The sequence below is a fragment of the Gossypium hirsutum genome, chromosome D13 (assembly GCF_007990345.1).
Source record: "Gossypium hirsutum isolate 1008001.06 chromosome D13, Gossypium_hirsutum_v2.1, whole genome shotgun sequence".
NCBI lineage: Eukaryota > Viridiplantae > Streptophyta > Magnoliopsida > Malvales > Malvaceae > Gossypium > Gossypium hirsutum.
In genome coordinates this window covers 56389580-56411327 of record NC_053449.1, presented here as the reverse complement: position 1 = coordinate 56411327, position 21748 = coordinate 56389580, and the positions used below count along the sequence as shown (strand labels likewise).

General features: G+C 33.4%; 2 protein-coding genes across 3 annotated transcripts; both read left to right on the top strand.

Moving 5' to 3' along the window:
- The first annotated feature begins 6391 nt into the window (after positions 1–6391).
- On the top strand, positions 6392–8553 carry LOC121225150 (probable glycosyltransferase At5g03795). Of its 2 annotated transcripts, XM_041109199.1 has the most exons (4): positions 6485–6951; positions 7287–7854; positions 8023–8062; positions 8164–8553. In XM_041109199.1, exons 1-4 carry the CDS (start codon positions 6627–6629, stop codon positions 8194–8196), a joined length of 966 nt encoding a protein of 321 aa, XP_040965133.1. In that variant the 5' UTR covers positions 6485–6626; the 3' UTR covers positions 8197–8553. The 2 variants fall into 2 exon arrangements, with proteins under 2 accessions (XP_040965132.1, XP_040965133.1); XM_041109198.1 differs by having other exon boundaries at positions 6392–6951; positions 8023–8553.
- A 7359-nt stretch (positions 8554–15912) lies between these two features.
- LOC107940082 (probable glycosyltransferase At5g03795) lies at positions 15913–17666 on the top strand. Its single transcript, XM_016873504.2, has 3 exons — positions 15913–16300; positions 16407–16974; positions 17050–17666. The coding sequence occupies exons 1-3, from the start codon at positions 15946–15948 to the stop codon at positions 17552–17554; spliced, it is 1428 nt and encodes a 475-aa protein (XP_016728993.2). The 5' UTR covers positions 15913–15945; the 3' UTR covers positions 17555–17666.
- The last annotated feature ends 4082 nt before the right edge of the window (positions 17667–21748 follow it).

Here is a 21748-nt window from a genome sequence, read left to right as displayed (position 1 = left end):
TGAAATGAAGGTAAGAAATGTGTATAAGTATAATTGATATTCGAATAAGCATATACATAAATATATATATATATGTAAATATTTTGTATTGAATTTAGGTAAGAAAGTTAAATATGCATATGTTAAATTCGAATATAAATATGTAAATACATAAACAAGTCTTGAATTTAGATAAAGGTATGAGTAAGTATATATATATGTATATAATGCTCGAATATATATACATATATATAAAAGTTATTGAATTTAGTTAAAGTATGAATGTTGTATATGTATAAATTCTTGATTTTAATCAAAGGTATGTATAATATATATATATTAGGTTCGAACATATATATATAGGTATATACATGTATAAACTCTTGGATTTTATTAAAGATATGTAACCCATGATTGTATGTGTAGTTTCGAATAGATATGTATATGTGAGTTGTAATTTATATGTATATGCTATATTTGAATGAGCATGTTCACATATATGTATATGTTCTTGTAATGAATTTTAAGTATGAGTGTTATATATATATGCATAAATGAAGTTCGAATATGTATATATATATATGTACATCTATTGTATATTTGATGAGCTATAATTAAAAGTATATGAATTGAAATTAATTAAGTACGAATATTACATATATGCATATGTGTGAGGTTCGAATATATAGTTATGTGTATATATATAAGTTTTTGAAATAAATGTAAAGTATGGACTTTACATATGCATGTGTGTGGTTCGAATAGATACAAATACTTGAGTTGGATTAAAAGTATAAATTGTAAATGCTTGTATGATTCAAACATGGATTACCAATTTTCTTGGGATAAAGTTGAGGTTGTGAATTATACATAAATGTTATGAACGTGTGTTGCTATTAAGAAATATACTAGAAATCATCTTTGTATCTGTGAAATTGAAATTTTCAGGCTAAGCGCCTAGCAGGCTTAATGCCAATGAATTAATTCGGACTTTAAGTCTACCAGGCTAAGTGCCGGTGATCTGAATCAGGTTATAAACCTAGCAGGCTATGTGCCGGTGATCTGAACCAGGTTATAAACCTAGCAGGCTATGTGCCGGTGATCTGAATCAGGCTATAAGCCTAGCAGGCTAAGTGCGGGTGAATACGTTAATTTAAGTGATTACAGGCATTTGATATATATATATATAAATGATTTTGGATTATATATAATGAATAAGTATATGAATATTTATTTATACGTATTCGATGAGCTTATAAATGTTTCGATCTATGAGTTTAGTGAATAGGCACATATATTGGTTGATATGAAAATTGTTGAATATACAGGTATGCAATCGGCACATGTGGATTAGAAGTATAAATGTGCATTTGATTCATGTAGTTGATAAGTAAAAATATAAGCTTTTGACATATGTATTTGAAAGATCATAGACATGCATTCAATGAAATGCAAATGATAAGTATTTTTGGAAATTTCATATGCAATTAATGATTATGTATGTAACTTGATTTTAAGCATATAATGATTATACATATGTTAGTTTATATGTATTTTAAATATGCTATAAACTTACTAAGCATTAAAAGCTTACTTTGATTGTTTTTGTCCATTTGTTTTATAGATTTTGGAGACGTGTTACGAGCTCAGGGATCATCAGCATAGTCTATCACAGTATCGGCTTCTTTTGGTATTTTGTTAAAAATTTGAACTCGATCTTATGGCATGTATAGGTTTGAGTATGATTTTGGTTAGATTTGGATTGTAAAATATAAATAGCCATGCAAAAATGGTTTAATTTCCATGTTTGTGATCAGTTTGCTTTTAAAAATGGTTGTGTTTGTTTGGTAATGCCTCGTAACCCTAATTCGGCACCCTAATTCGGCGACGGATACGGGTTAGGGGTGTTACAAAGTTTGCTTTGGAACAACAAACACCTGGTCATGTTCATCATTGTCCTGTTCTTCCTCTCACTCACTCCATTTTGCTGAGGAGTGTACACTGTAGTCAGCTGATGATGGATTCCAACCTGCTCACATAGCTTCTGAAATTTTTCAGACAGGTATTCTGAACCATTGTCTGTCCTTAAGGCCTTAATCTTGCAGCCTGCTTGATTTTCTGCCCAAGCTTTAAACTTTGCAAACATTTCAAACATTTCTGACTTCTGTTTCATAAAGTAAACCCAGTAAAATCTGGTCAGATCATCGATAAACAATATAAAGTACTTACTGCCTTTCAATAAACGGACATCTGAGTGCACCAGCTCAAGTCTGTCTCGAGCCCTCCATGCCTGGTTAGCTGAAAAGGGCAACCTAGCCTGTTTACCAAGCTGACACACCTCACAAATTGATTCACTTGCATTAACCTTCACCATGTCCTTTGTCATGCTTATTTTGTGCAGCAAATCGAGTGACTTGAGATTAACATGGCCAAACCTTTTGTGCCAAAGATCAGTATTGTCAACTGAGCTTGTATAGGCACTTTTCTGAAGCTGACTCACATCCAGCATGAAGCATTTGTCTGCCATAGGTGCAGAGACTATCTCCCTACCATGAGCATCACTTATAACACAAGAATCATTCTTGAAAACTAGAGAATAACCTTTCTTGACTAACTGGCCTATACTAAGCAGGTTCTGATCAATTTCAGGCACATAAAGCACATCTGAGATAACTTTGTTACCTGATCCAGTGTTGATCACAACATTACCTCTGCCCTTTGCTTCAATCAAGTTGCCATTTCCTATCCTGACTTTTGAGACATAGCCCTTGTCAAGATCCTTGAACAGGCTCTCATCAGCAGCCATGTGGTGTGAGCAACCACTATCCACAAGCCAACTACATTTGCTGTTGACTGCAAACCATGAAGCAGTGAACACATGCTCCTCCTGAGCTTACATATCCTTAGTAGTCTTGGCTTGTACTAGCTTGAGCCTTCTCATGATTTCTACAAATCTTCTCATGATGGCCATACTGCTTACAGCTTTTGCACTGTATGTCTGGTCTGTTCCAGCAAAATTTCTCTATGTGATTGGTCTTCTTGTAGTGAATGCATGGTGGAAACCTCCTTCAGCCTGCTTCTCTGTTAGCTTCTTTATTTACTTTGTCCCTTATTTTAAACCAAGGCTTCTTAGCTTTCTGATTTGAGTTAGAACCTTCTTTGGCTGTTGCTTGAAAAGCTCCTTCAAGGTTCTCCTCCTGTCTGCTAGCCCTCCTCTGCTCGAGTGCATAGAGAGAATTAACCAATTCAGACAAAGAAATGGTTGTAAGGTCCCTCGAGTCATCTAGTAAGGAGATTTTTGATTCAAACCTCTCTAAAAGAATGGTAATCACATTCTTAACCACTCTACTGTCATTAAAATCCTCTCCTATGAGTCATATGTTATTAACAGTTGCCATAATTCTATCAGAATACTGTTTAATAGTTTCTGACTCCTTCATCTTTAAGTTTTCAAACTCCCTTCTCAGGTTGATGACTTGTTGCTGCCTGGTCTTATCTGATCCCATAAACTCCTCTTTCAGCCTGTCCTATGCCTGCTTAGGAGAGTCACAGGCCATAATGCGAGTGAAGATAACATCAGACACACCATTCTGCAGACAGGCCATAGCTTTGTGCTTCTTGGCTCGTTCCTCACCATATTGTCTGATCTGAGCAATGGTAGGATTTACTCTTAATAGTGGTGGCTCGAAATCACTTTCAACTGCACTCTAGAGGTCAAGTGCTTGGTGATATGTCTTCATCTTGACTACCCAAATGTGGTAGTTGTCTCTAACAAAAATTGGTGGTGGAGGAGGTGCAAAACTCATGCTGCTGAAACTGACTTTGCAAACACGATTCTAAATTGGTTTTGAAAATTAAAACTTAAACAATAGAGGTCCTCAAAGATAGGAGGCTCTGATTACCATTTGTTGGATCAATGGCAGCAGCAAATAAAACAAAATGAAGCTTCACCAAGCATAAGCTCAGAAAACAGCAAGCAAAAACAATGAAAAGAAAAATGAAAGACTAAGAACAGCAAGTAACCGATGAAGTGATTCAAATTTTTTCATTGAAACTTTGAAATATAAGATGCTACAAAAATAGTATGACAGTTACCTAACATATGTAACTGCTCCCATCAGTTTTAGCAAGTTGCAATACAAAATAACACAAATTAAAGAGCTGAATAATTCAGCCATTACATCTATCAAATTCAAATCCTAACAACTCTAAGGTCTAGTTACATTCAAGCTTTGATAGCATTACAAAATAATCAAAAGTAAACAAAAGAACCAAGTTGCTTCTGGTCCTGCTCGAATTCTTGTCTACTGCAGCTGCTAGTCTGCTTCTTGGCCTATTGTTGCATTGCAGTCCATGTTCAACAACAAAAACAACTCAATTGAATAATCAAACAAGGTAAACATAGTCTCGTTTGCAGTAGTAGTCGCCTCTCTTTCTCATGTTTGTTATTGGGATAAGCAATTCATAGAGATGCGGAACGAAGAGGGTCAAAACAGGGATCTCTACATCCCCAGAAAATGTTCAGCCATTAATCAGCTGATCACCTCGAGGGATCATGCTTCTGTTCAGATTAAAATGTTGGGTGCATAGATGAGCAACAACAACAGAAAAAGAAAACATACCCTACACAGTAAAATCAAAAGAAAAAGTAGCAAGACCATTAGTAAAACAAAATCCACAGGACCAATCACCTACAAAGCGAATCAATCACTTGGAACACACACTAGAATTTACAAGGCCTCAAATAATAGCTTTACAAGAATCAGGAAAAAAATTTGCGTTGCCTCTTCAAGGGGAATAGTAGGAAAAATGTAAGCAGGCATCAACTCAGTTTCATCAGGACTGATATGTCCTAATTCATTTGAATTTGAACAATCATTTATCCAGATTCATTTCGAGCCTAAAAATTTTTTTGGGCCCGGCCCGGCCCATGATCACCTCTAACATATAGATATCTAGATTCATTTCAGATTAGTGCAAAATTATAAAAAAATTATAAATTGTAAAAATTAAACTCCCTTTTGTTGTTTCATATTTATCCTTTATACTATTGTGTCTCTCATGCATACATTCCATACCTTTCATGGAGGCTAAGAAATCATCTGCAGATTTACTGATTTAGTCTAGTTTCTTCCCATTTTTGGATTAGCCCTGATTGTGTGAGGATGTTATGTGGAGGCCTTATGTACAATGTTTTCTTCAATGTTCTGGGATCTTCTCTTGCGTTGATCCTGTATGTGGCAACATCCTCTTCCTCCATATAAATTATTTATATATTGATTCATTTTTTATATTCTAATTCATTTAAATTTGGACAATTATTTATTTAGATTATTTTATAGGTGCATTTTTATTCATTTTTATAATTTAATATATTATTTATATTTTTGTGTTCTTGAATTTCTTTTACATTTTCAAATTTTTATATTTTTTTATAACTTTTAGTAATTTTTAATAATTTTTAATTTTTTTAAATTCTTTTTATAAATTTACACTCATCTAAAATGAATCTAGATAAATGGTTGCCCAAGTTGTCCTGTTCATTTTAAATAAATATATATATTTTTAAATAATTTTTAATTTTTAAATATTTTACCAGTTTCATTAACAAAAGTGCTTAGTTGATTTTTTTTCATCATTGAAGACTCTAAGTTTCAAATTTTTTTAATAACTTAATTGATTTTTTAATTTTTTTTGTAAGGAGTTTTTTTGAACTTAAACCTAAAAAATATTAGCATGATAAATGCTTAAAATTTTATTAACATTCAAAAGTTATTATTATTTATTTTTATGATTGATATTTCATAGAATGAAATAAAGAAATTAGATATGATATTGTGTTGGTATATTATATTATGTTTGAGATATTTTAGAATTAACAAAATTTAGAAAATTACTAAGAGCAATCCTACTTTTTCCGCTGCTAATTCCGAACCCTGTGTGTTTGTTCCTCGGTTCCCATTTTTAGTGATTTGTTTGGTAAGAGAATCAAGATTCAAGGGTTGGATTGCGAGTCCTGTTGACCATCATAATCTTCTGTTTCCTTATTTTGGGTGCTAAGTGTGTTGTGTTTATCCGTCTTTCCAGTCTTAATTGCGTACTGAGTAGTTGAATGCATGATATCATGCCTGGTCTGCGTTCCATGCTCATCCTCACATACATATTTAACTCTAATCATTGAAGAGAAGAAGGGGTGTTTTCTGAAACAAACCAGATCATAGTTCCAATCTGGATAAATTAGCATAAAAAACTAAATTAAAATACGAGTATTTATGATTTTTAATTCTTCTAGAAGACTTGACTCTTAAGAGATTACCTTACTATTTTATATTTTCTAGAAATAAAATACTTTTCATGTTTATTGTATTGATAATCTTAAATTAATATTTGTTGGTTCCTCGTCACTGTTTAATTAGTCAGTTCAAGAAATTTGTGTTTAATATTTAATTCATTCCTAAACATACGTTACATTTACTATTTTTTTCAAAAACAATAATCATTATTATTTACTCATTCTTGTTTATTTACACTTTCTTCCGAAGGAGGCAACTGAAACATCCAGTTCAGTTTATGTTGCCTCTGTTTTAGTAGCCCTGTTTTCAAACTTTGAAAAAGGTCAATATCTTCCTCTCAATCACCCAAAGCAAATGGCACATCCTTCAATGCTCCTCCATAGGCCTCTTGCCTCCCTCCCTTCCAACGCCTTCTTCTTCCTTCCTGCAACTTTAGCTCTCTTTACTACACTTTTCATCCTCTTTTACATCTTCACAACTCCATCTCTCTTCATTTCCCATCAACATAAACACAACTTAAAATACCCACTTGGGCCCTCTCAGTCTTCCCCATTGACCCCAATTCTTCCCTCAAATGGGAGCTTTCATTTGTCAGCAAAGTTTCCATTCAATGATGTTTTTGGTGGTGAAGATGGGACTGTGAGTCCAGTGTCCTCAAGATCTCATTTTGGGTCAAAGGGTACGTTTAAATTTTTATGTTTAATAATGGGTATTTGTTAGTTCTTACGTTTCTTCTGCCATTTCTTGTTTTTCTGATTATTCACTTGAGCTTTGATCTTTGTATGAGTTTTGAGTTTTATTCGAATGTTCACCTAGTTTTTGTGGATATGCTGTCGGTGCATCGATGAACTTCTAAGAAACTGAATTATTTATAGTTATGGGCTCTGTTTATATTTGTTTGGCTTTCGATGTTTACAAGGTTTGAACATTCATGGGTGTAAATTAGAGGGGAAAAAAAGAGAGAGAGGAAATTACAAGTATTCAAATGCCTTTTTTTTTTTTTTAACGGTTCAGGAAACTCCATGAACGACATCGATGTGTTCCGTGACGGAGATATCTTTCTGGAGGATTATCAACAGATGAACCGGAGCTTCAAGATATATGTTTATCCTCACCGGCGAGATGATCCCTTTGCACATGTATTCTTGCCTGTGGATTTCGAACCTGGGGGCAATTATGCTAGTGAAAGTTACTTTAAGAAGGCTCTTATGAATAGCCATTTCATAACCGAAGATCCGAGGAAGGCGGATCTTTTCTTTCTGCCTTTCTCGATCGCAAGGTTGAGGCATGATCGTAGAGTTGGTGGAGGCGGTATCCAAAGCTTTATCCGAGACTACATCTCCAACATTAGTACAAAGTACCCTTACTGGAATCGTACTGGTGGAGCAGATCATTTTTACGTTGCTTGTCACTCTATCGGACGATCGGCCATGGCTAAAGCCGAGGAAGTAAAACTTAATGCCATACAGATTGTGTGTTCTTCGAGCTATTTCCTTCCGGGGTACGTTGCTCACAAGGACGCATCTTTGCCTCAAGTATGGCCGAGAACCGACGATCCTCCTACTATCACTACATCCGAAAGGTGAAAACACTCACTTCCTTGATGTGTTTGATCTGCTTTGGTTAAAAATGATTTCTGTGTTCTGTTTTTTAGTTTCTATGAAATGATCAAAGCTTGAATTGAGGTCATTTCATAGTTGCTGAAGTTCTCGGTATAGTTGTTAATGGTACGTAACCATGTTTTCTACAGGAAGAAACTTGCGTTTTTTGCCGGAGCGATCAACTCCCCGGTACGTGAAAAGCTTGTAAAGTTTTGGAGAAATGATTCTGAGATCTATGCTCATTTCGGTCGGCTTAAAACACCATATGCTGACGAGCTCCTTGGTAGCAGGTTCTGCCTCCATGTAAAAGGCTTCGAAGTTAACACAGCTCGAATAGCGGATTCGTTATATTATGGTTGTGTCCCGATAATCTTAGCTAACTACTATGATCTTCCGTTTGCTGATATACTGAACTGGAAGAGCTTCTCGATTGCTGTCGTAACTGTGGATATCCCGTTGCTCAAGAAAATTCTTCGAGGGATAACTTCCGACGAATATTCATCGTTACGAGGCAATGTGTTGAAGGTACGTAAACATTTCCAGTGGCATGTTCCTCCTATAGATTTCGATGCATTTTTCATGGTGATGTATGAATTATGGCTCAGAAGAAGTTGTATTCGAATGAGTAATGACTAATGACAATTTGTCAAATTTTCAATGAATGCTTTTTTAAAACAAAATAGCATCAATAGAATTTTCAACAAGAAAATAGCCTACAGGCATGCGATGTGTTGATAGAGTGCTCGACTCTTAATTGTAGTGACCAGGGGTCAAAACTTACCAATATCAAATAAATAAATAAATACTATAAGAAAATTCAGGGTTAGAGCAGAAGAAGGTTGAATGGGGCAAGCTTGTTTGGCGTCATGGAGCCATGGACGATGGTAATTCAAAAATAGGTGGGATCATATTTTTCAAGTGCGATGACTCAATAGTATGGAAAGGAATACAGATGGTGTGTTGTTTCATGAGTTGGTTGGCAAGCTGAAAGGGAGGAGATTGAATTCTATTGTTTTGGGGATTGCTTGGAATGCATATGTTTACATGGAAAGCAGCATGGAGGGTCGCAAGTCGCAAGTTTCTGAGCAAATACATGACAGGGAAAATAAAAGGAGATAGTCTGTGGTAAAAGTATCAGGATGGTTCCGTTATTGGGCTGATAGTTTCTTATAATGTATACGGGAATTGTACCATGCAGCGGTTACCTGCTTCTTTTGCGAAATATATAGCTAGGTATTTAACAAATTAGGAAATCTCAGTTAGATGACACAAGGCATAGTTGGTCATGCGACGGCATATTACAGTACCAAGTGTTAGTGCAGTCAAAATTCCACCGATTTTCAGGCTACTAATTTGCAGTTTTTAGATTCCATACATTTAATGCTGAATAACATTAAAAAATACAATACACAGTGAACAGTAAAAAATTCCATCGATTTTCATATTATAAATTTGCAATTTTAATCTATTACGTAACAAATAAGCTAACATTTAAAAATACACTACACTGTGAACAATAAAAAATTCCACCCATTTTCATACTATAGATTTGCTATTTTTATATTACATAAACAATACAATTTAATGCATAATTGTCGACGCCATTTTTTTGATAAAACGGGATCGACTTGGATTTTGAAAATGAAAACGAAAACGGGAGTCGCCACCAATCCTTTTTGGTGAGGTGTGATCGGATCACCTCGAAAAGTGGTTGTTTTTAATAAACGATTTGATTTTATTAAAACAACAATTTTTGGTCCATGAAATTTAGAAAAATCGGTTCGGGAGTCGGTTACGTACGAGAAAGGATTAGCACCCTCGCAACGCCCAAAATTGGTACCTAGTTGATTAACTAGTGTCTTAGTGTCGAAGATTGAAAACTTTGAAGAGTTTTAAAAATGCGAACCTTTAAAAAAACTCGAATAACCTGGGTTGGAATTTAGGATTCTCTCGTTCTGAAAGAATATCACATCTAGCGCGTTAGGATACGATACTTTAAACCCTCGAAACCAAGATCACCTTATGATTTCCAAAACCCATACTTTGAAATTTTAAGAGGATATTTGGCTATTTGGTCTAACGAGAAATCGAAACCCAGCACGTTAGGGCACGTTTTCTCGAATTTCCAAACGCAAAATATTGCCTTATTTAAAAAATCTTTTTGAATAGTCGCGAGTACAACACTTAAAGGCATACATTTATTTTGTTTGGGAGTAAATGAAATGGATTATATTGAACAACTACGTTGAAATATCCACGATGCAATGACATGAAATAAAATATAATAGCTCACACGGGACATTAATACATGAATATCATATTATACAAGTGAATACCAATGATATGAAAGCGAATAAACAAATTAAAGTACACACATGGCAATAATCTCACAACATTCATCATTCAAATACAAACATCGATAAACAAAGACTAATGAATTAAACAATAATTTAAAAAAGTATAAAACAAATTAAAATCAAATAAAATGTAAAAAATAATTCTAAAATGATAGTGATGAGGTTAAAATAGATAATGCAAAACAAGAAATTTAAGGTTAATAATATACAAAACAATTTTAAAATGGATGATATATATATAAATAAAATAAATGATGTACATATATATATATATAAGTATAAGATAAGTAATTTAAGAAAAGAAAAATCTTTGAAAATAAAAACAAATGAAGCATTTTAAAATAAGTAAGTTTCGTCTAAAAAAGGTATATAAAGCAATTTTAAAGTAATAAAACAATTTTAACTAAATAATACATAAAATGAGTTCAAAATAAAAAAAATGGTAATTTAAAGAAAACAGTATAAAACAATTTATAATAGTTAACATGTATAATACATCTTAACAATAAAATAAAATAAATAATAATAAAAGCAAATCAATATACCATATAAAAAAATTTGGAATGTCATATAGAAAAGGAAATTTAAAATAATATATATAAACAAAAATGGTTTAATATAAATAATATGTAAAAAAATAACAAAACTGTTTAAATGAAATAATATATATAAAGAAAAAACTACACAGTTTAAAAAGCAAATAAAAATGAAATCAAAACAAACAAGAAAACTAATAATAATAAACAAAAGCAATTTAAAAGAAAAATAATAAAAATTTAAAGAACCAAGGATGAAATTGGAAACAGACCAGAATCTGGGGGTTGAAACTGTAAATAAATAAGAGGCATTAAGGGCCAAGGTAGAACGCGCTTTAACAGTGAGGGACTAATTGGGAAAATAATCCATTCCCTCATGCGTAACGTTCAACGTGGGCCAGATTGGAACGAATGGAAAATTACGCGGCCCAAATAAAAAGACAACAGGGATCAGATTGGAGCACAGAGCGAAAGCGGAGGGACCCCGCGTGCAAATATACCCTTTACCACAGAAACGCGCGGATCCTGAGGATGGACAGGTCGGTTTGCGGGTCAGGGCCAAAACGACGTCGTTTTGGCACCTGAACCCTAGTTGCAAAACGGCGCCGTTTTACTTAGTGTACTTAAGCAAAAATTTTTCATTCCAGCCTCTGTTTTGTTTTTTTCTTTTTTTTTTTTAAGTTTCAAAACCTTTCCCCTTTCCTTTTAAACACCCGATCCTTGGGTTTCTTGGCCACCGGCCCGCCACCGCCGTGGCCACAAAGACTGGTGGCCGGCGATGGAGAAAAAACTTTTAACCTCGACCTTGGAGCATCCTTGAGGGCCAAACCCCTCAACCCCGAAAAAGAAAAAAAAAGAAGACCCTCAGCGCCTTTTGGAATCGGTGGCCACAACGGAGGGGAACCTTCCGCGGGCACGATCACGGCGTTCCTCCGATAAGTCCCCTTCTTTTTTATATTATTTTTGTTTATAAAAATAAAAAACAATAATAAAAATAAAGATAAAAAAATAGAAAGATTGAAATAAAAAGAGAATCACCTTAAAACTTTGTTTTTTGTTTTTCTTTCTCAAGATTCGTAAAGAAAGGAAGAAGTGTTACAGTGCTAGTATTCGGCTTATATAACCGATTTTAAAATCCTTAAACTTCTATTTTTTGTCATTTGTGATTGTTTCTTGCTGTTGTCCTCTTGCTCTTTATTTCTCTTGCAGGCAACAGTGTGCGTGGAGGAGGCTACGGTGACAGTAGCGGTAGGCTAGCAGGGTAGAGGCCTAGGGGCTAAGGGTGGCAGCAGCAAGGCATGCAGCGCTAGAGGCTTAGGGGCTAGGGTTTGCTGCTGCTGGATGGGGTTAATTTTGGGTTGGGGTTATGTTTGTATTTGGGTTTAGAGTTATTAATTGGGTTTGGGTTGTTGTTTGGTTGTAATTGGGTTAGGTCTAGGCTAGGTTTGGTTTTGGTCTATTTGGGTTTTGGGCCCCGAGTCAAAATTGGGCTTGTACAATAATATTAAGAAGAATTTTATATGTATCTTCCAAATTAGGTAACAAATAATGCGACATAACAAGATACTAATACAAACCTATATCTTTCCTTATAAATGATAATTTGGTCAATTTGTTTAGCAAATTATATATGTTTTTAAAATATATATTTTTAATTAAATATTAAATATAGATATATATTTTTAAACCAAATATTTTATTAATTTTAAAATACAATATTCTTTTAATAAAGAAAAATCTTACATTAATATTAAATATGTTATGTATCATCCGTCTTTAATGAAAAAAATATCGGCTATCTTATACGAAGATAATGCAGCATGTATAACTCAATTGAAAGATGATTACATCAAATGTGACAGAACGAAAAATTATTCTTCACCCATGATCTTGACAAGAAAGGTAATAGAAAAGTTCAATAAATTCGTTTTAGTGATAATTTAGCAGATCTTATTATCAAGGCATTGCCAACTTCAACATTTGATATACCACTACACAAGATTGGAATGCGTTGACTTAAAGATGTAATGTGATGTTGTCACTAGGAGGTGTCAAAAACATGTTGCACTCTCTTCCTTTAACCAAGGTTTTGTCCCACCAAATTTTTTTGGTAAATATTTTTAACGAGACAACTTGTAATAGGAGATTGTGTATTTTTTTCTTTAATTAGGTTTTTATCCCACTAGGCTTTTCCTAATAAAGTTTTAACAAGGCACATTTTTCTTTAATGGACATCTAATGGGAAGTGTCGTGAAATGAATATCCATATAGCTTTCATAACATCCAAGAATTCATTTCCTTGTAACTCTTGTAACCCTTAAAATTTTATAACGTACCTAAATTATAATTATTAGAGTTTTGTAACCTATGGTGGTTGAGGCCCTATAAATAGAGGGCATATATAGGTTTTTTAGGTATCTCAAGAAAAAGTAGAATTATCCTTCCACTTTTGTCTCTACTGTTCTCTCTTAGGGGTAGTTTAACAATAGTTTAACAATACTTTCGAAAAGTGTTGTGAAAAAAATGCTTTTGAAAAGTTTGGTTTAAGATTTGAGTGTTTAGCATTGTTGTCAAAAAATATTTTTGAGAAATAAAATGTTCATTTTAGACATGATATTATCAAGTAACAAATATACACTTAAATCATGTTCAAATTAGTTAATATTATTATATTTTAGTAAGAATATAAAAAATAATTTATTATAACTTGTTAATATTTTAATATATGAAATATAAATTTTAAATATTTTTAAGCAATAAATATTAATTATTTATAAAATTTAATTAGAGTATATAAACTATATTTAAATATTTAAATATAATCATTAAATATTTTTAATTAGATATTAACACATTTGTATTATTTTTAAAAATATTTTTTTATTTTAATTAATAATTTTAATATATTTTTAATTAAGCACCAATAAAAAAAAGAATAGAAAAGTACTATGTTGTTAGAGGGGTAAAAAATAATTAAACACTAAAAGTGTTTTTGAGAGGAAAAGTAAAAAAATTCAGCCAAAAACTATATTAAACCATATATTTTTAGGTTACAAAAATATATTAAACACCAATGTCACGATGAACAAATTAGAAAGGAAAAGAAAAACTGGTGAAAGAACTTCAAAAACTTAAAAACAATAAATAAGATTTACTTAATAAGAGATAGCAAGAATCACCATTTCTTGTTTTTCTTTTATAATTTTTTATAATGTTTTACAATTTTTAATTTTTTTTATATTTTTTATAATTTAAGAAATTATGTCTACAATGTATTAGGAGAAATGAATGTCTAAGTTTAAATGAATTTAGACTTCCATTAGTCCATATTCATTTTGAGCTTATTTTTTAGTATTTTTTTTAATTTTTTAGCAATGACAACTAACTTAATAGTTTTTAATGACCATGAACATTGTAAATCAAAGAACTTAATTGATGTGTTTTTAACATTTGAGGACTTGTTTGATTTTTTTAAAAGTTTAGAGGCTTCTTTAACTTTTAAACCTTAATTTTTTGTATTGTATTTATTAAAATTAGGGTAAACTATACCCGATATCACTAAATTATTAGTAAGTTATGGTTTGGTTACTCAACTTCAAAAAGTTACAAAATGATAATTAAACTGATTGAAAGCTTTCATTTGAGTTATTGGGTTGTTAAAATCGTTGTCATATGTCCTATGGTTTGCACTATTTGCACCAATTGAAAACTCTTCTTCCCCTACTCTTCTACAATTTGTTTTTTTTTCATAAAACAACTTTATATGTCATGAATTTATGAACCAAAATCTAAACGGTTTTCTTCTCTGATCATCCACATTGACCACCAAATTGACTTGGATCCAATGTATGTTTTTTTACTCGTCGATGGGGACTGATTCACCATACCAATCTTTGAACTTTGCTTGGACCAAAGCGTAGCTTTTTGAAACTTGATGATCAAAGCGTAAACTACTAATAGTTTAATGACCATGGGTGTAATTTACCCTAGAAATTATTACTTTCGAGTAGACCTGTCGCCAAAGACCTGGCCAAAAAGTGGGAGGGTTTGGGCAAAAATTTAGGCCTGAAAAATGAGCTTGGGCAAAAAATAAGGCCGGTTTAAAAAAACAGGTCAAGCCTCAAGTAAGGCTTTTTTGGCCAGGGCCCGGCTCGACCTGAATTAGCAAAAAGATAATTTTTTTACTGTTTTCTTGCTATTTTGCTGCTATTTTCTTGTTATTTTTTTTACTATTTTGCTACCATTTCACTATTATGTTTCTATCATTTTGTTGTTATTATTAATTTGGTTATTGTATAACTATTATTTTATTGCTAATTTTGTTACTATTTTAGAGACATTTGCTTGTTAAGTTACACTGATTGTATTAGTGCTATTTGAGTATAAATATTTTTTTTAATTTATTTTCAATTTATTGAGAAATATTTATTTTAATAATTTTTTTTATTTTTAATGTATTATATATTTTAAAAAAAATTTATATAAAAAGAATTAATTCGATCGGACCGAGTTGAATCCGAATTTTAACATTTCTATTCGGACCAAATTTAGACATTATTTTAAGTCTATTTTCGGGTCGGGCCGAGTCGAGCCTAACAAATGAAATTAAAATTTTAGTAAGGCCTGACCCGACCCATAGGTCTACTTCCGACATAGTTAAGCATATTTTCTTCGGCATATTTTAATAATGGTTTCTCATGAATGGACTGAGAATTGAAGTTGGACAAAGAAACAAATTAAACAAACAAAAAAAAAAAGGTATTGAAATGGATTTGATTAATCCATGTTGAAATTAAATTATTTCCTTTTCTGAAAATTGATGACATTTAACTTTTTTTCTAAAAGCTCAAAACAAAAGAAAGAAAGAAGCAAAAAAGAATAGTTTACATTTAAATACTAGTTGTCGATTTTTATTATTCCAAAAAATATATATTTTATTATTGAAAATGATTTTATGCAGGATATAATAAAAGATACGTTCTAAAAATAATTTGAAGAAGAAAAAACCCCTTTGCATAAATCAGTGAAAAACAATGGTTGAAAGCATCCTCATAAACCACGTTTTTTTTCCCTTTGAATGAATGGAACTATCAATTAACCTGTAAATTAAATCATCAAATAAACTATATTAAACTCATTCATTCAGAAAAATATTCATTAGGAAAAATCTGGGTTCTTAATGGGGAAGCAATCATCTTCCTTGGTTTACCAAATATTTCAGCATCGATTCCCAGCAACATTCAAAGGGTTTTTCTATTTTTTACCAATAAGTTTAGCGCTAACTACACTTCTTCTCATTTTCATTTACATTTCCACAACTGCAAATGTCACTAAAACCCATTCCCAAACCACTCTTTACCTTCAAACTTTGCCTTCTTTGATTAATAATATTGATCAAACCAGTAATCTCCCCATCGTTCCATTTGAAGATAATGAAGATGATAATGATAATTTGTTTGCTGATCCTTCCAGAACTGCTCGTCTGTCTAGGGCGAGTCAATGGCTTCTTGGAAATATTTTCGGCCTAATTGATGGTATGAATATGAATTTTTTAGATGTGATTTCTTGTATAAATTAATTAAATATATCGAAAAATTATTATACTCATTCAATTATGTTTTGTTTTTAAAAAAAATTCAGGAAATGATACAAATAATAAAGAAGCCTACCATGATGGTGATATCTTCTTACAAGACTACAAACAAATGAACAAAAGCTTGAAGATCTATGTTTATCCTCACAGCAAAGATGATCCTTTTGCAAATGTGTTATTGCCTCCGGATACTGACTGCAAAGGCAACTACGCAAGCGAGCTGATGTTCAAGAAAGCTTTGATGGAATCCCATTTCGTCACCAAAGATCCCAATGAAGCCCATCTTTTCTACATGCCTTTCTCCATCTCTTCTATGAGGAGCGATCCCAGGATCGATGTTCACGGCATCCCCGATTTCGTTCAGAATTATATCTCCAATATTACCCTTAAATATCCTTACTGGAATCGGACCGGTGGAGCCGATCATTTCTATGTTGCTTGCCATTCTATAGGAAAGATTGCATTTAAGAAGGCGTTCGTAGCAAGACTCAATGTTATTCAACTCGTTTGCTCTTCAACTTATTTTCCCTCATCGTATCTTCCTCACAAGGATGCTTCTCTGCCTCAAGTTTGGCCTCGAGGAGGCGACCCTCCCAACCTTCTTACATCGCAGAGGTAAGGCGCACTGTACTCCCGTAATTAGTTAAATTCATTATTTGGTATTAACATAAATGAAAACTATATTTATAGGAAGAGGCTTGCATTTTTCGCCGGAGCAGTGAACTCTCCGGTACGAATAGCTCTTCTCAAAGTGTGGGAAAATGACACTGAAATTTTCGCCCACTTCGGCCGCCTCAACACCCCATACTCCGAGCAATTCCTCGGAAGCAAGTTTTGCATCCATGTCAAAGGCTTTGAGGTAAACACGGCGCGCGTGGCCGACGCTCTATTCTATGGTTGCGTCCCTATAATTTTAGCCAACCATTACGACCTACCGTTCACCGATATATTGAACTGGAAAAGCTTCTCGGTCGTGGTTCACCATATCGATATCCCGGTTTTGAAGAAAATACTTCAAGGAATAAGCAACGAAGAGTTCGCGATGCTACAAAGCAATGCGCTGAGAGTTCGTAAACATTTCCAATGGCATACTCCCCCCATTGATTTCGATGCGTTTCATATGTCCATGTATGAGTTATGGAAACGTCGAGGTGTTGTGAGGGTTAGGTTAACCCCTTCCATGGAGTTTATGTAGGGTTTTCTTTTTCAAAGTGTTCTCAGTTTGGAATTGTATTTTTTTTTCTTTTTAAATCATTTTAACCAATAAATGAAATATCATGAATGAAAACAAAATTTTATTTGGTAAATACGTAGTTTTTTAAAATTAATTTGGGATTTAGATTAAAGAAATTAATTCTTTTAAAATTATGGAAATAACTCGATTTTGGGAGAGGCAGAGATACATTGGGAACCAATGTTAAAACCAACTCAATGATCCCTTTTTTTTTTCTATACATTTTTAAACTTTTTCATTCAATCCCATTCATATATTCTCTCATCTCATCTCTTTTATGTTTATATAATTAAGACAAAGATTAGATTATCAAAACATATATACACAATCTAAGTGTACACTTAGAAGAGACGAGATTCTTGCACGTGTCCGTATGCTCGGCGGGACTAAATTGGAACCTGCACTTATTAGTGCTTTGCTAGAAAAGTGGAGACCCGAGACACACATTCTATCTTTCGGGTGGTGAATATACTATTACACTTGAGGAGGTGGCATTACAACTCAATCTACCAGTTAATGGACTACTTGTTACGAGGTAGTGCACGTTGGTGATTGAAGTGCAATTTGCCACTAACTATTAGGCAAGATGCCAGACAAGTTTAGTAGTAACCGGATAGATATGAAATGGTTAGAAGATGATTTCTCACATTTCAACAACTATTCTAGTACGGTTGAAAGAAAAAAACTCGCGCGAACGTTCATACTGAGGTTGATTGGGGGTCTTCTAATGCCAAATAAATCTCGAAATCTAGTACATTTAAGGTGGCCCTGTTGGAAAATCGGGTTTAGAAAACACATCAAAAAATAGGTTTAAAGGAAAATCATAGTTTTAATTTTTTCAAAAATAAGAACTTGGTTATGTTATCTAAAGTAATAAACACTTAATCAAAATCGTACCTTTATGATTCATCTATGATGAACACTTTCACCAAGTAGTCTTCTCCATTATTCTTAAGCTCACGTCTATCGTGTGTGGGCTCGTTTCAAATCAAAAAAAATTTCTCAAAATTATTAGTAGGGTAATTTCGTAATTTCTCTAAACTTCTAGAATCAAGTTATAAATAATAAGAATATCTCTAAAGATTTTCTGAAATAATTTCGTAGTTTCTCTTATAGGTGTGTTGAGAATGCCAAAAATTGCTTAATAGTAAGATAAAACATCAAGTATAACCACTACAATAATGCTTAGCACAAAAAAGGGATGATCCTAGGAACGATATAGAACTGAATGTGCAAACATTGCTAGTACTATCCCTATCCCTTGGACATGGAGCATGTTAAGGCGAAACCAAAGTAGTGTGAATAGGTACTATCCCCATACTTTGAACCTTGGATCATCTTCACTAACCTACCTGATGGACCACCAACCCACCAATTGAATAAGCCTAAAGATCTCAACTTCATACAAGGTCTCCTCACCTTGAAAGAAGCTATTAGGTTTAGTTTGATTCCATTGTTGACGAGTTCCAAGCCTCCTCATCCCCCTCCATTATGGATTCCTTGTCTAAGTGTGGGAAGTTCCTGTAAAATTGAACGTCGATAATGACAATATAGAACGACCGCAAGAAAGAAAAATAAAATACACTGATTTTACGTGGAAACCCTTTCGAGAAAAAACCATAAGTAGAGGAGAAGAAAATTCACTAGTGTTAAAAATCAAACGATACAAGAGGAGTTCTGACTACATCTATTTAAAGGCTGAAAAACCTTATTATAATCAATGTCAAATAGAAGAAGAGTAGTTCTATATTGATTCTACTTGTGCAATCAATGTTGTTGTAGGCCATTTTGCCCAGGCCCAATTACAACCCAAACCCAAACTAAAAACTTTGCCCAGGCCCAATTACAACCTAAACCCAAACTAAAATTAACCCAAAACCCTATTAAACCCAAGCCCGGAGCCCAAAACGAGGCCCAATCGGCCTAATCCCAAAACGAGGCCCAATTCTGAAACCAAAGGCAGCCTAGGGTTTCAAAAATCGAAACCTTAAGCGCCGCATCTATGGTCTTTAGACCCTCGGCCTTCTGTCACCGGCACCGTACCCCCACATCCTAGACTGCCTCCATCATTCGTCGCGTCCCATCTGCCCATGCCCTCTGCCTTTGTAGCCCGCCATCAAACACCTACAAGCAATAAAAAAAGGGACAACAACAACAGCAGTAGAGAATAGTGATACATTCGGCTATAAAAGCCGAAGCAAAATGTAACGTTTTTTGGGGGGCTGGAAAAAGAACACAAAAAAACAGTTTCAAGAAATAAAAAACAGTTTAAAAGGTGATTCTTTTAGCATTTCCGATGGATTTTCTTTTTCTTCTCTGTTTATTTTTCTTTTTCTTTTACTTTTTTACATAAATAAATAAGATAAAAGAGGAGAAAACATACCGGAGTCGCCGTGTTTGTAACGTCGCCGGAGTCCTTCGGGTCATCAAAAATGGACGAGGAAGGTGACGTTTGGGGCTTCTTCTCTCAGCCTTAGGGCCGTGAAAGCCTGATCTTCGAATGGCATTTGAAACGAGATAAAAAAAAACCACGACTTTTCGCCTTACTGACTGCCGCCTACGGCGGCACCGGCGCCGGTGAGCAGCGACCGGCACGGCGGCGATTGGCCGGAGCCTGGGCTGAAAGAGGGGAGGGGAAGAGAATTCTCAAACCTTTTTTTTAAACAAGAGGGCCAAATGATTTTTTTTTTTGGAAAACTAGGCTTTTATAGGCCCTCAAAACGGCGTCGTTTTGGGGCAAGCCTTTCAGGCCAAAACGGCGCCGTTCTGCATGACCCGAGTCCGACCCGACCTGTAAGCCCAGGATCCGCGCGTTTTTGGATAAAATGGGCTATTTACGCCTTCAGTCCTTTCGCGTTTGAGGCTTTTTGCAATCGGGTCTTTCTTCTTTATTTTTGCCACAAGATTTTACCTTTCTTACGATTTGGTCCTTAACGAAGCTGCGCGTTTTGGAGAGGGTGGGGATATTTCCTCATTTAGTCCCTCCATGTTATTCGTGTACTCGATGGGGTCCTTTTCTTTTATTTATTTGCGAATTTGCCACCAGATTTCTGTGTTAAGTTTAAATTAGTCTTTTTTGTTATTGTTGCTATTAAACTAATTAATTTTAATAATATTGCCTTTACTTTCACTATTATTATTATTTTTTCATATTGCTATTATTATTGTATTATTATTGTTTACGTATTTATTATTTGCTCATTTATACATTTTTAATTTAGATTTAATTATATATATACATATTTTTGATTTATATACATGCATACTTCTATACTTTATGTACTTTATAATTTATATATATACGTTATATACATTTTTATAATATATATATCTATGGAGATACGTGTACATATTTTTATAACTTATATATATATGTACTTTATTATTATTGTTTGTTTTATTTATTGTTCACTTATTTATTTATTTATATGCCCATTTTTATGTTTTAGTTTATTTATTTATTTATTTGTTATTGTATATACATGATGAATTAGGTTTATTTATTTATTTATTATTTGTTTTTGCTCATATTATTTTAGTCACATCATTTTATTCATTATTCCATTATGCATATAAATACCATATTTCAAAAAGGAAAATGTTTCTAATTGAGGCAATGTTTTGCGTTTGAAAATTCGAGAAAACGTGCCCTAAGGTGCTGGGTGTCGATTTTTCTCGTTTAACCAAATGGCTTAATATCCTTTTAAAATTTTAAAATAAGGCAATGTTTTGCGTTTGGAAATTCGAGAAAACATGCCCTAAGGTGCTGGGTGTCGATTTTTCTCGTTCAACCAACTGGCTTAATATCCTTTCCAAAAAAAATACAAAATAAGGCAATGTTTTGCGTTTGGAAATTCGAGGAACATGCCCTAAGGTGCTGGGTATCGATTTCTCGTTTAACCAAATGGCCAAATATCCTCTTGAATTTTAATCTATGCCATTCGAGTTTTTTTTAAGGATCGTATTTTAAATCTCTTTAAAGTTTTCAGTTTTTCGACACTAAGACATTAAGAAATCAACTAGGTACCAATTTTGGGCGTATCGAGGGTGCTAATCCTTCCTCGTGCGTAACTGACTCCCGAACCCGTTTTTCTGAATTTCGTAGACCTAACTTCTTGTTTTAATAAAATCAAATCGTTTATTAAAAACAACCAG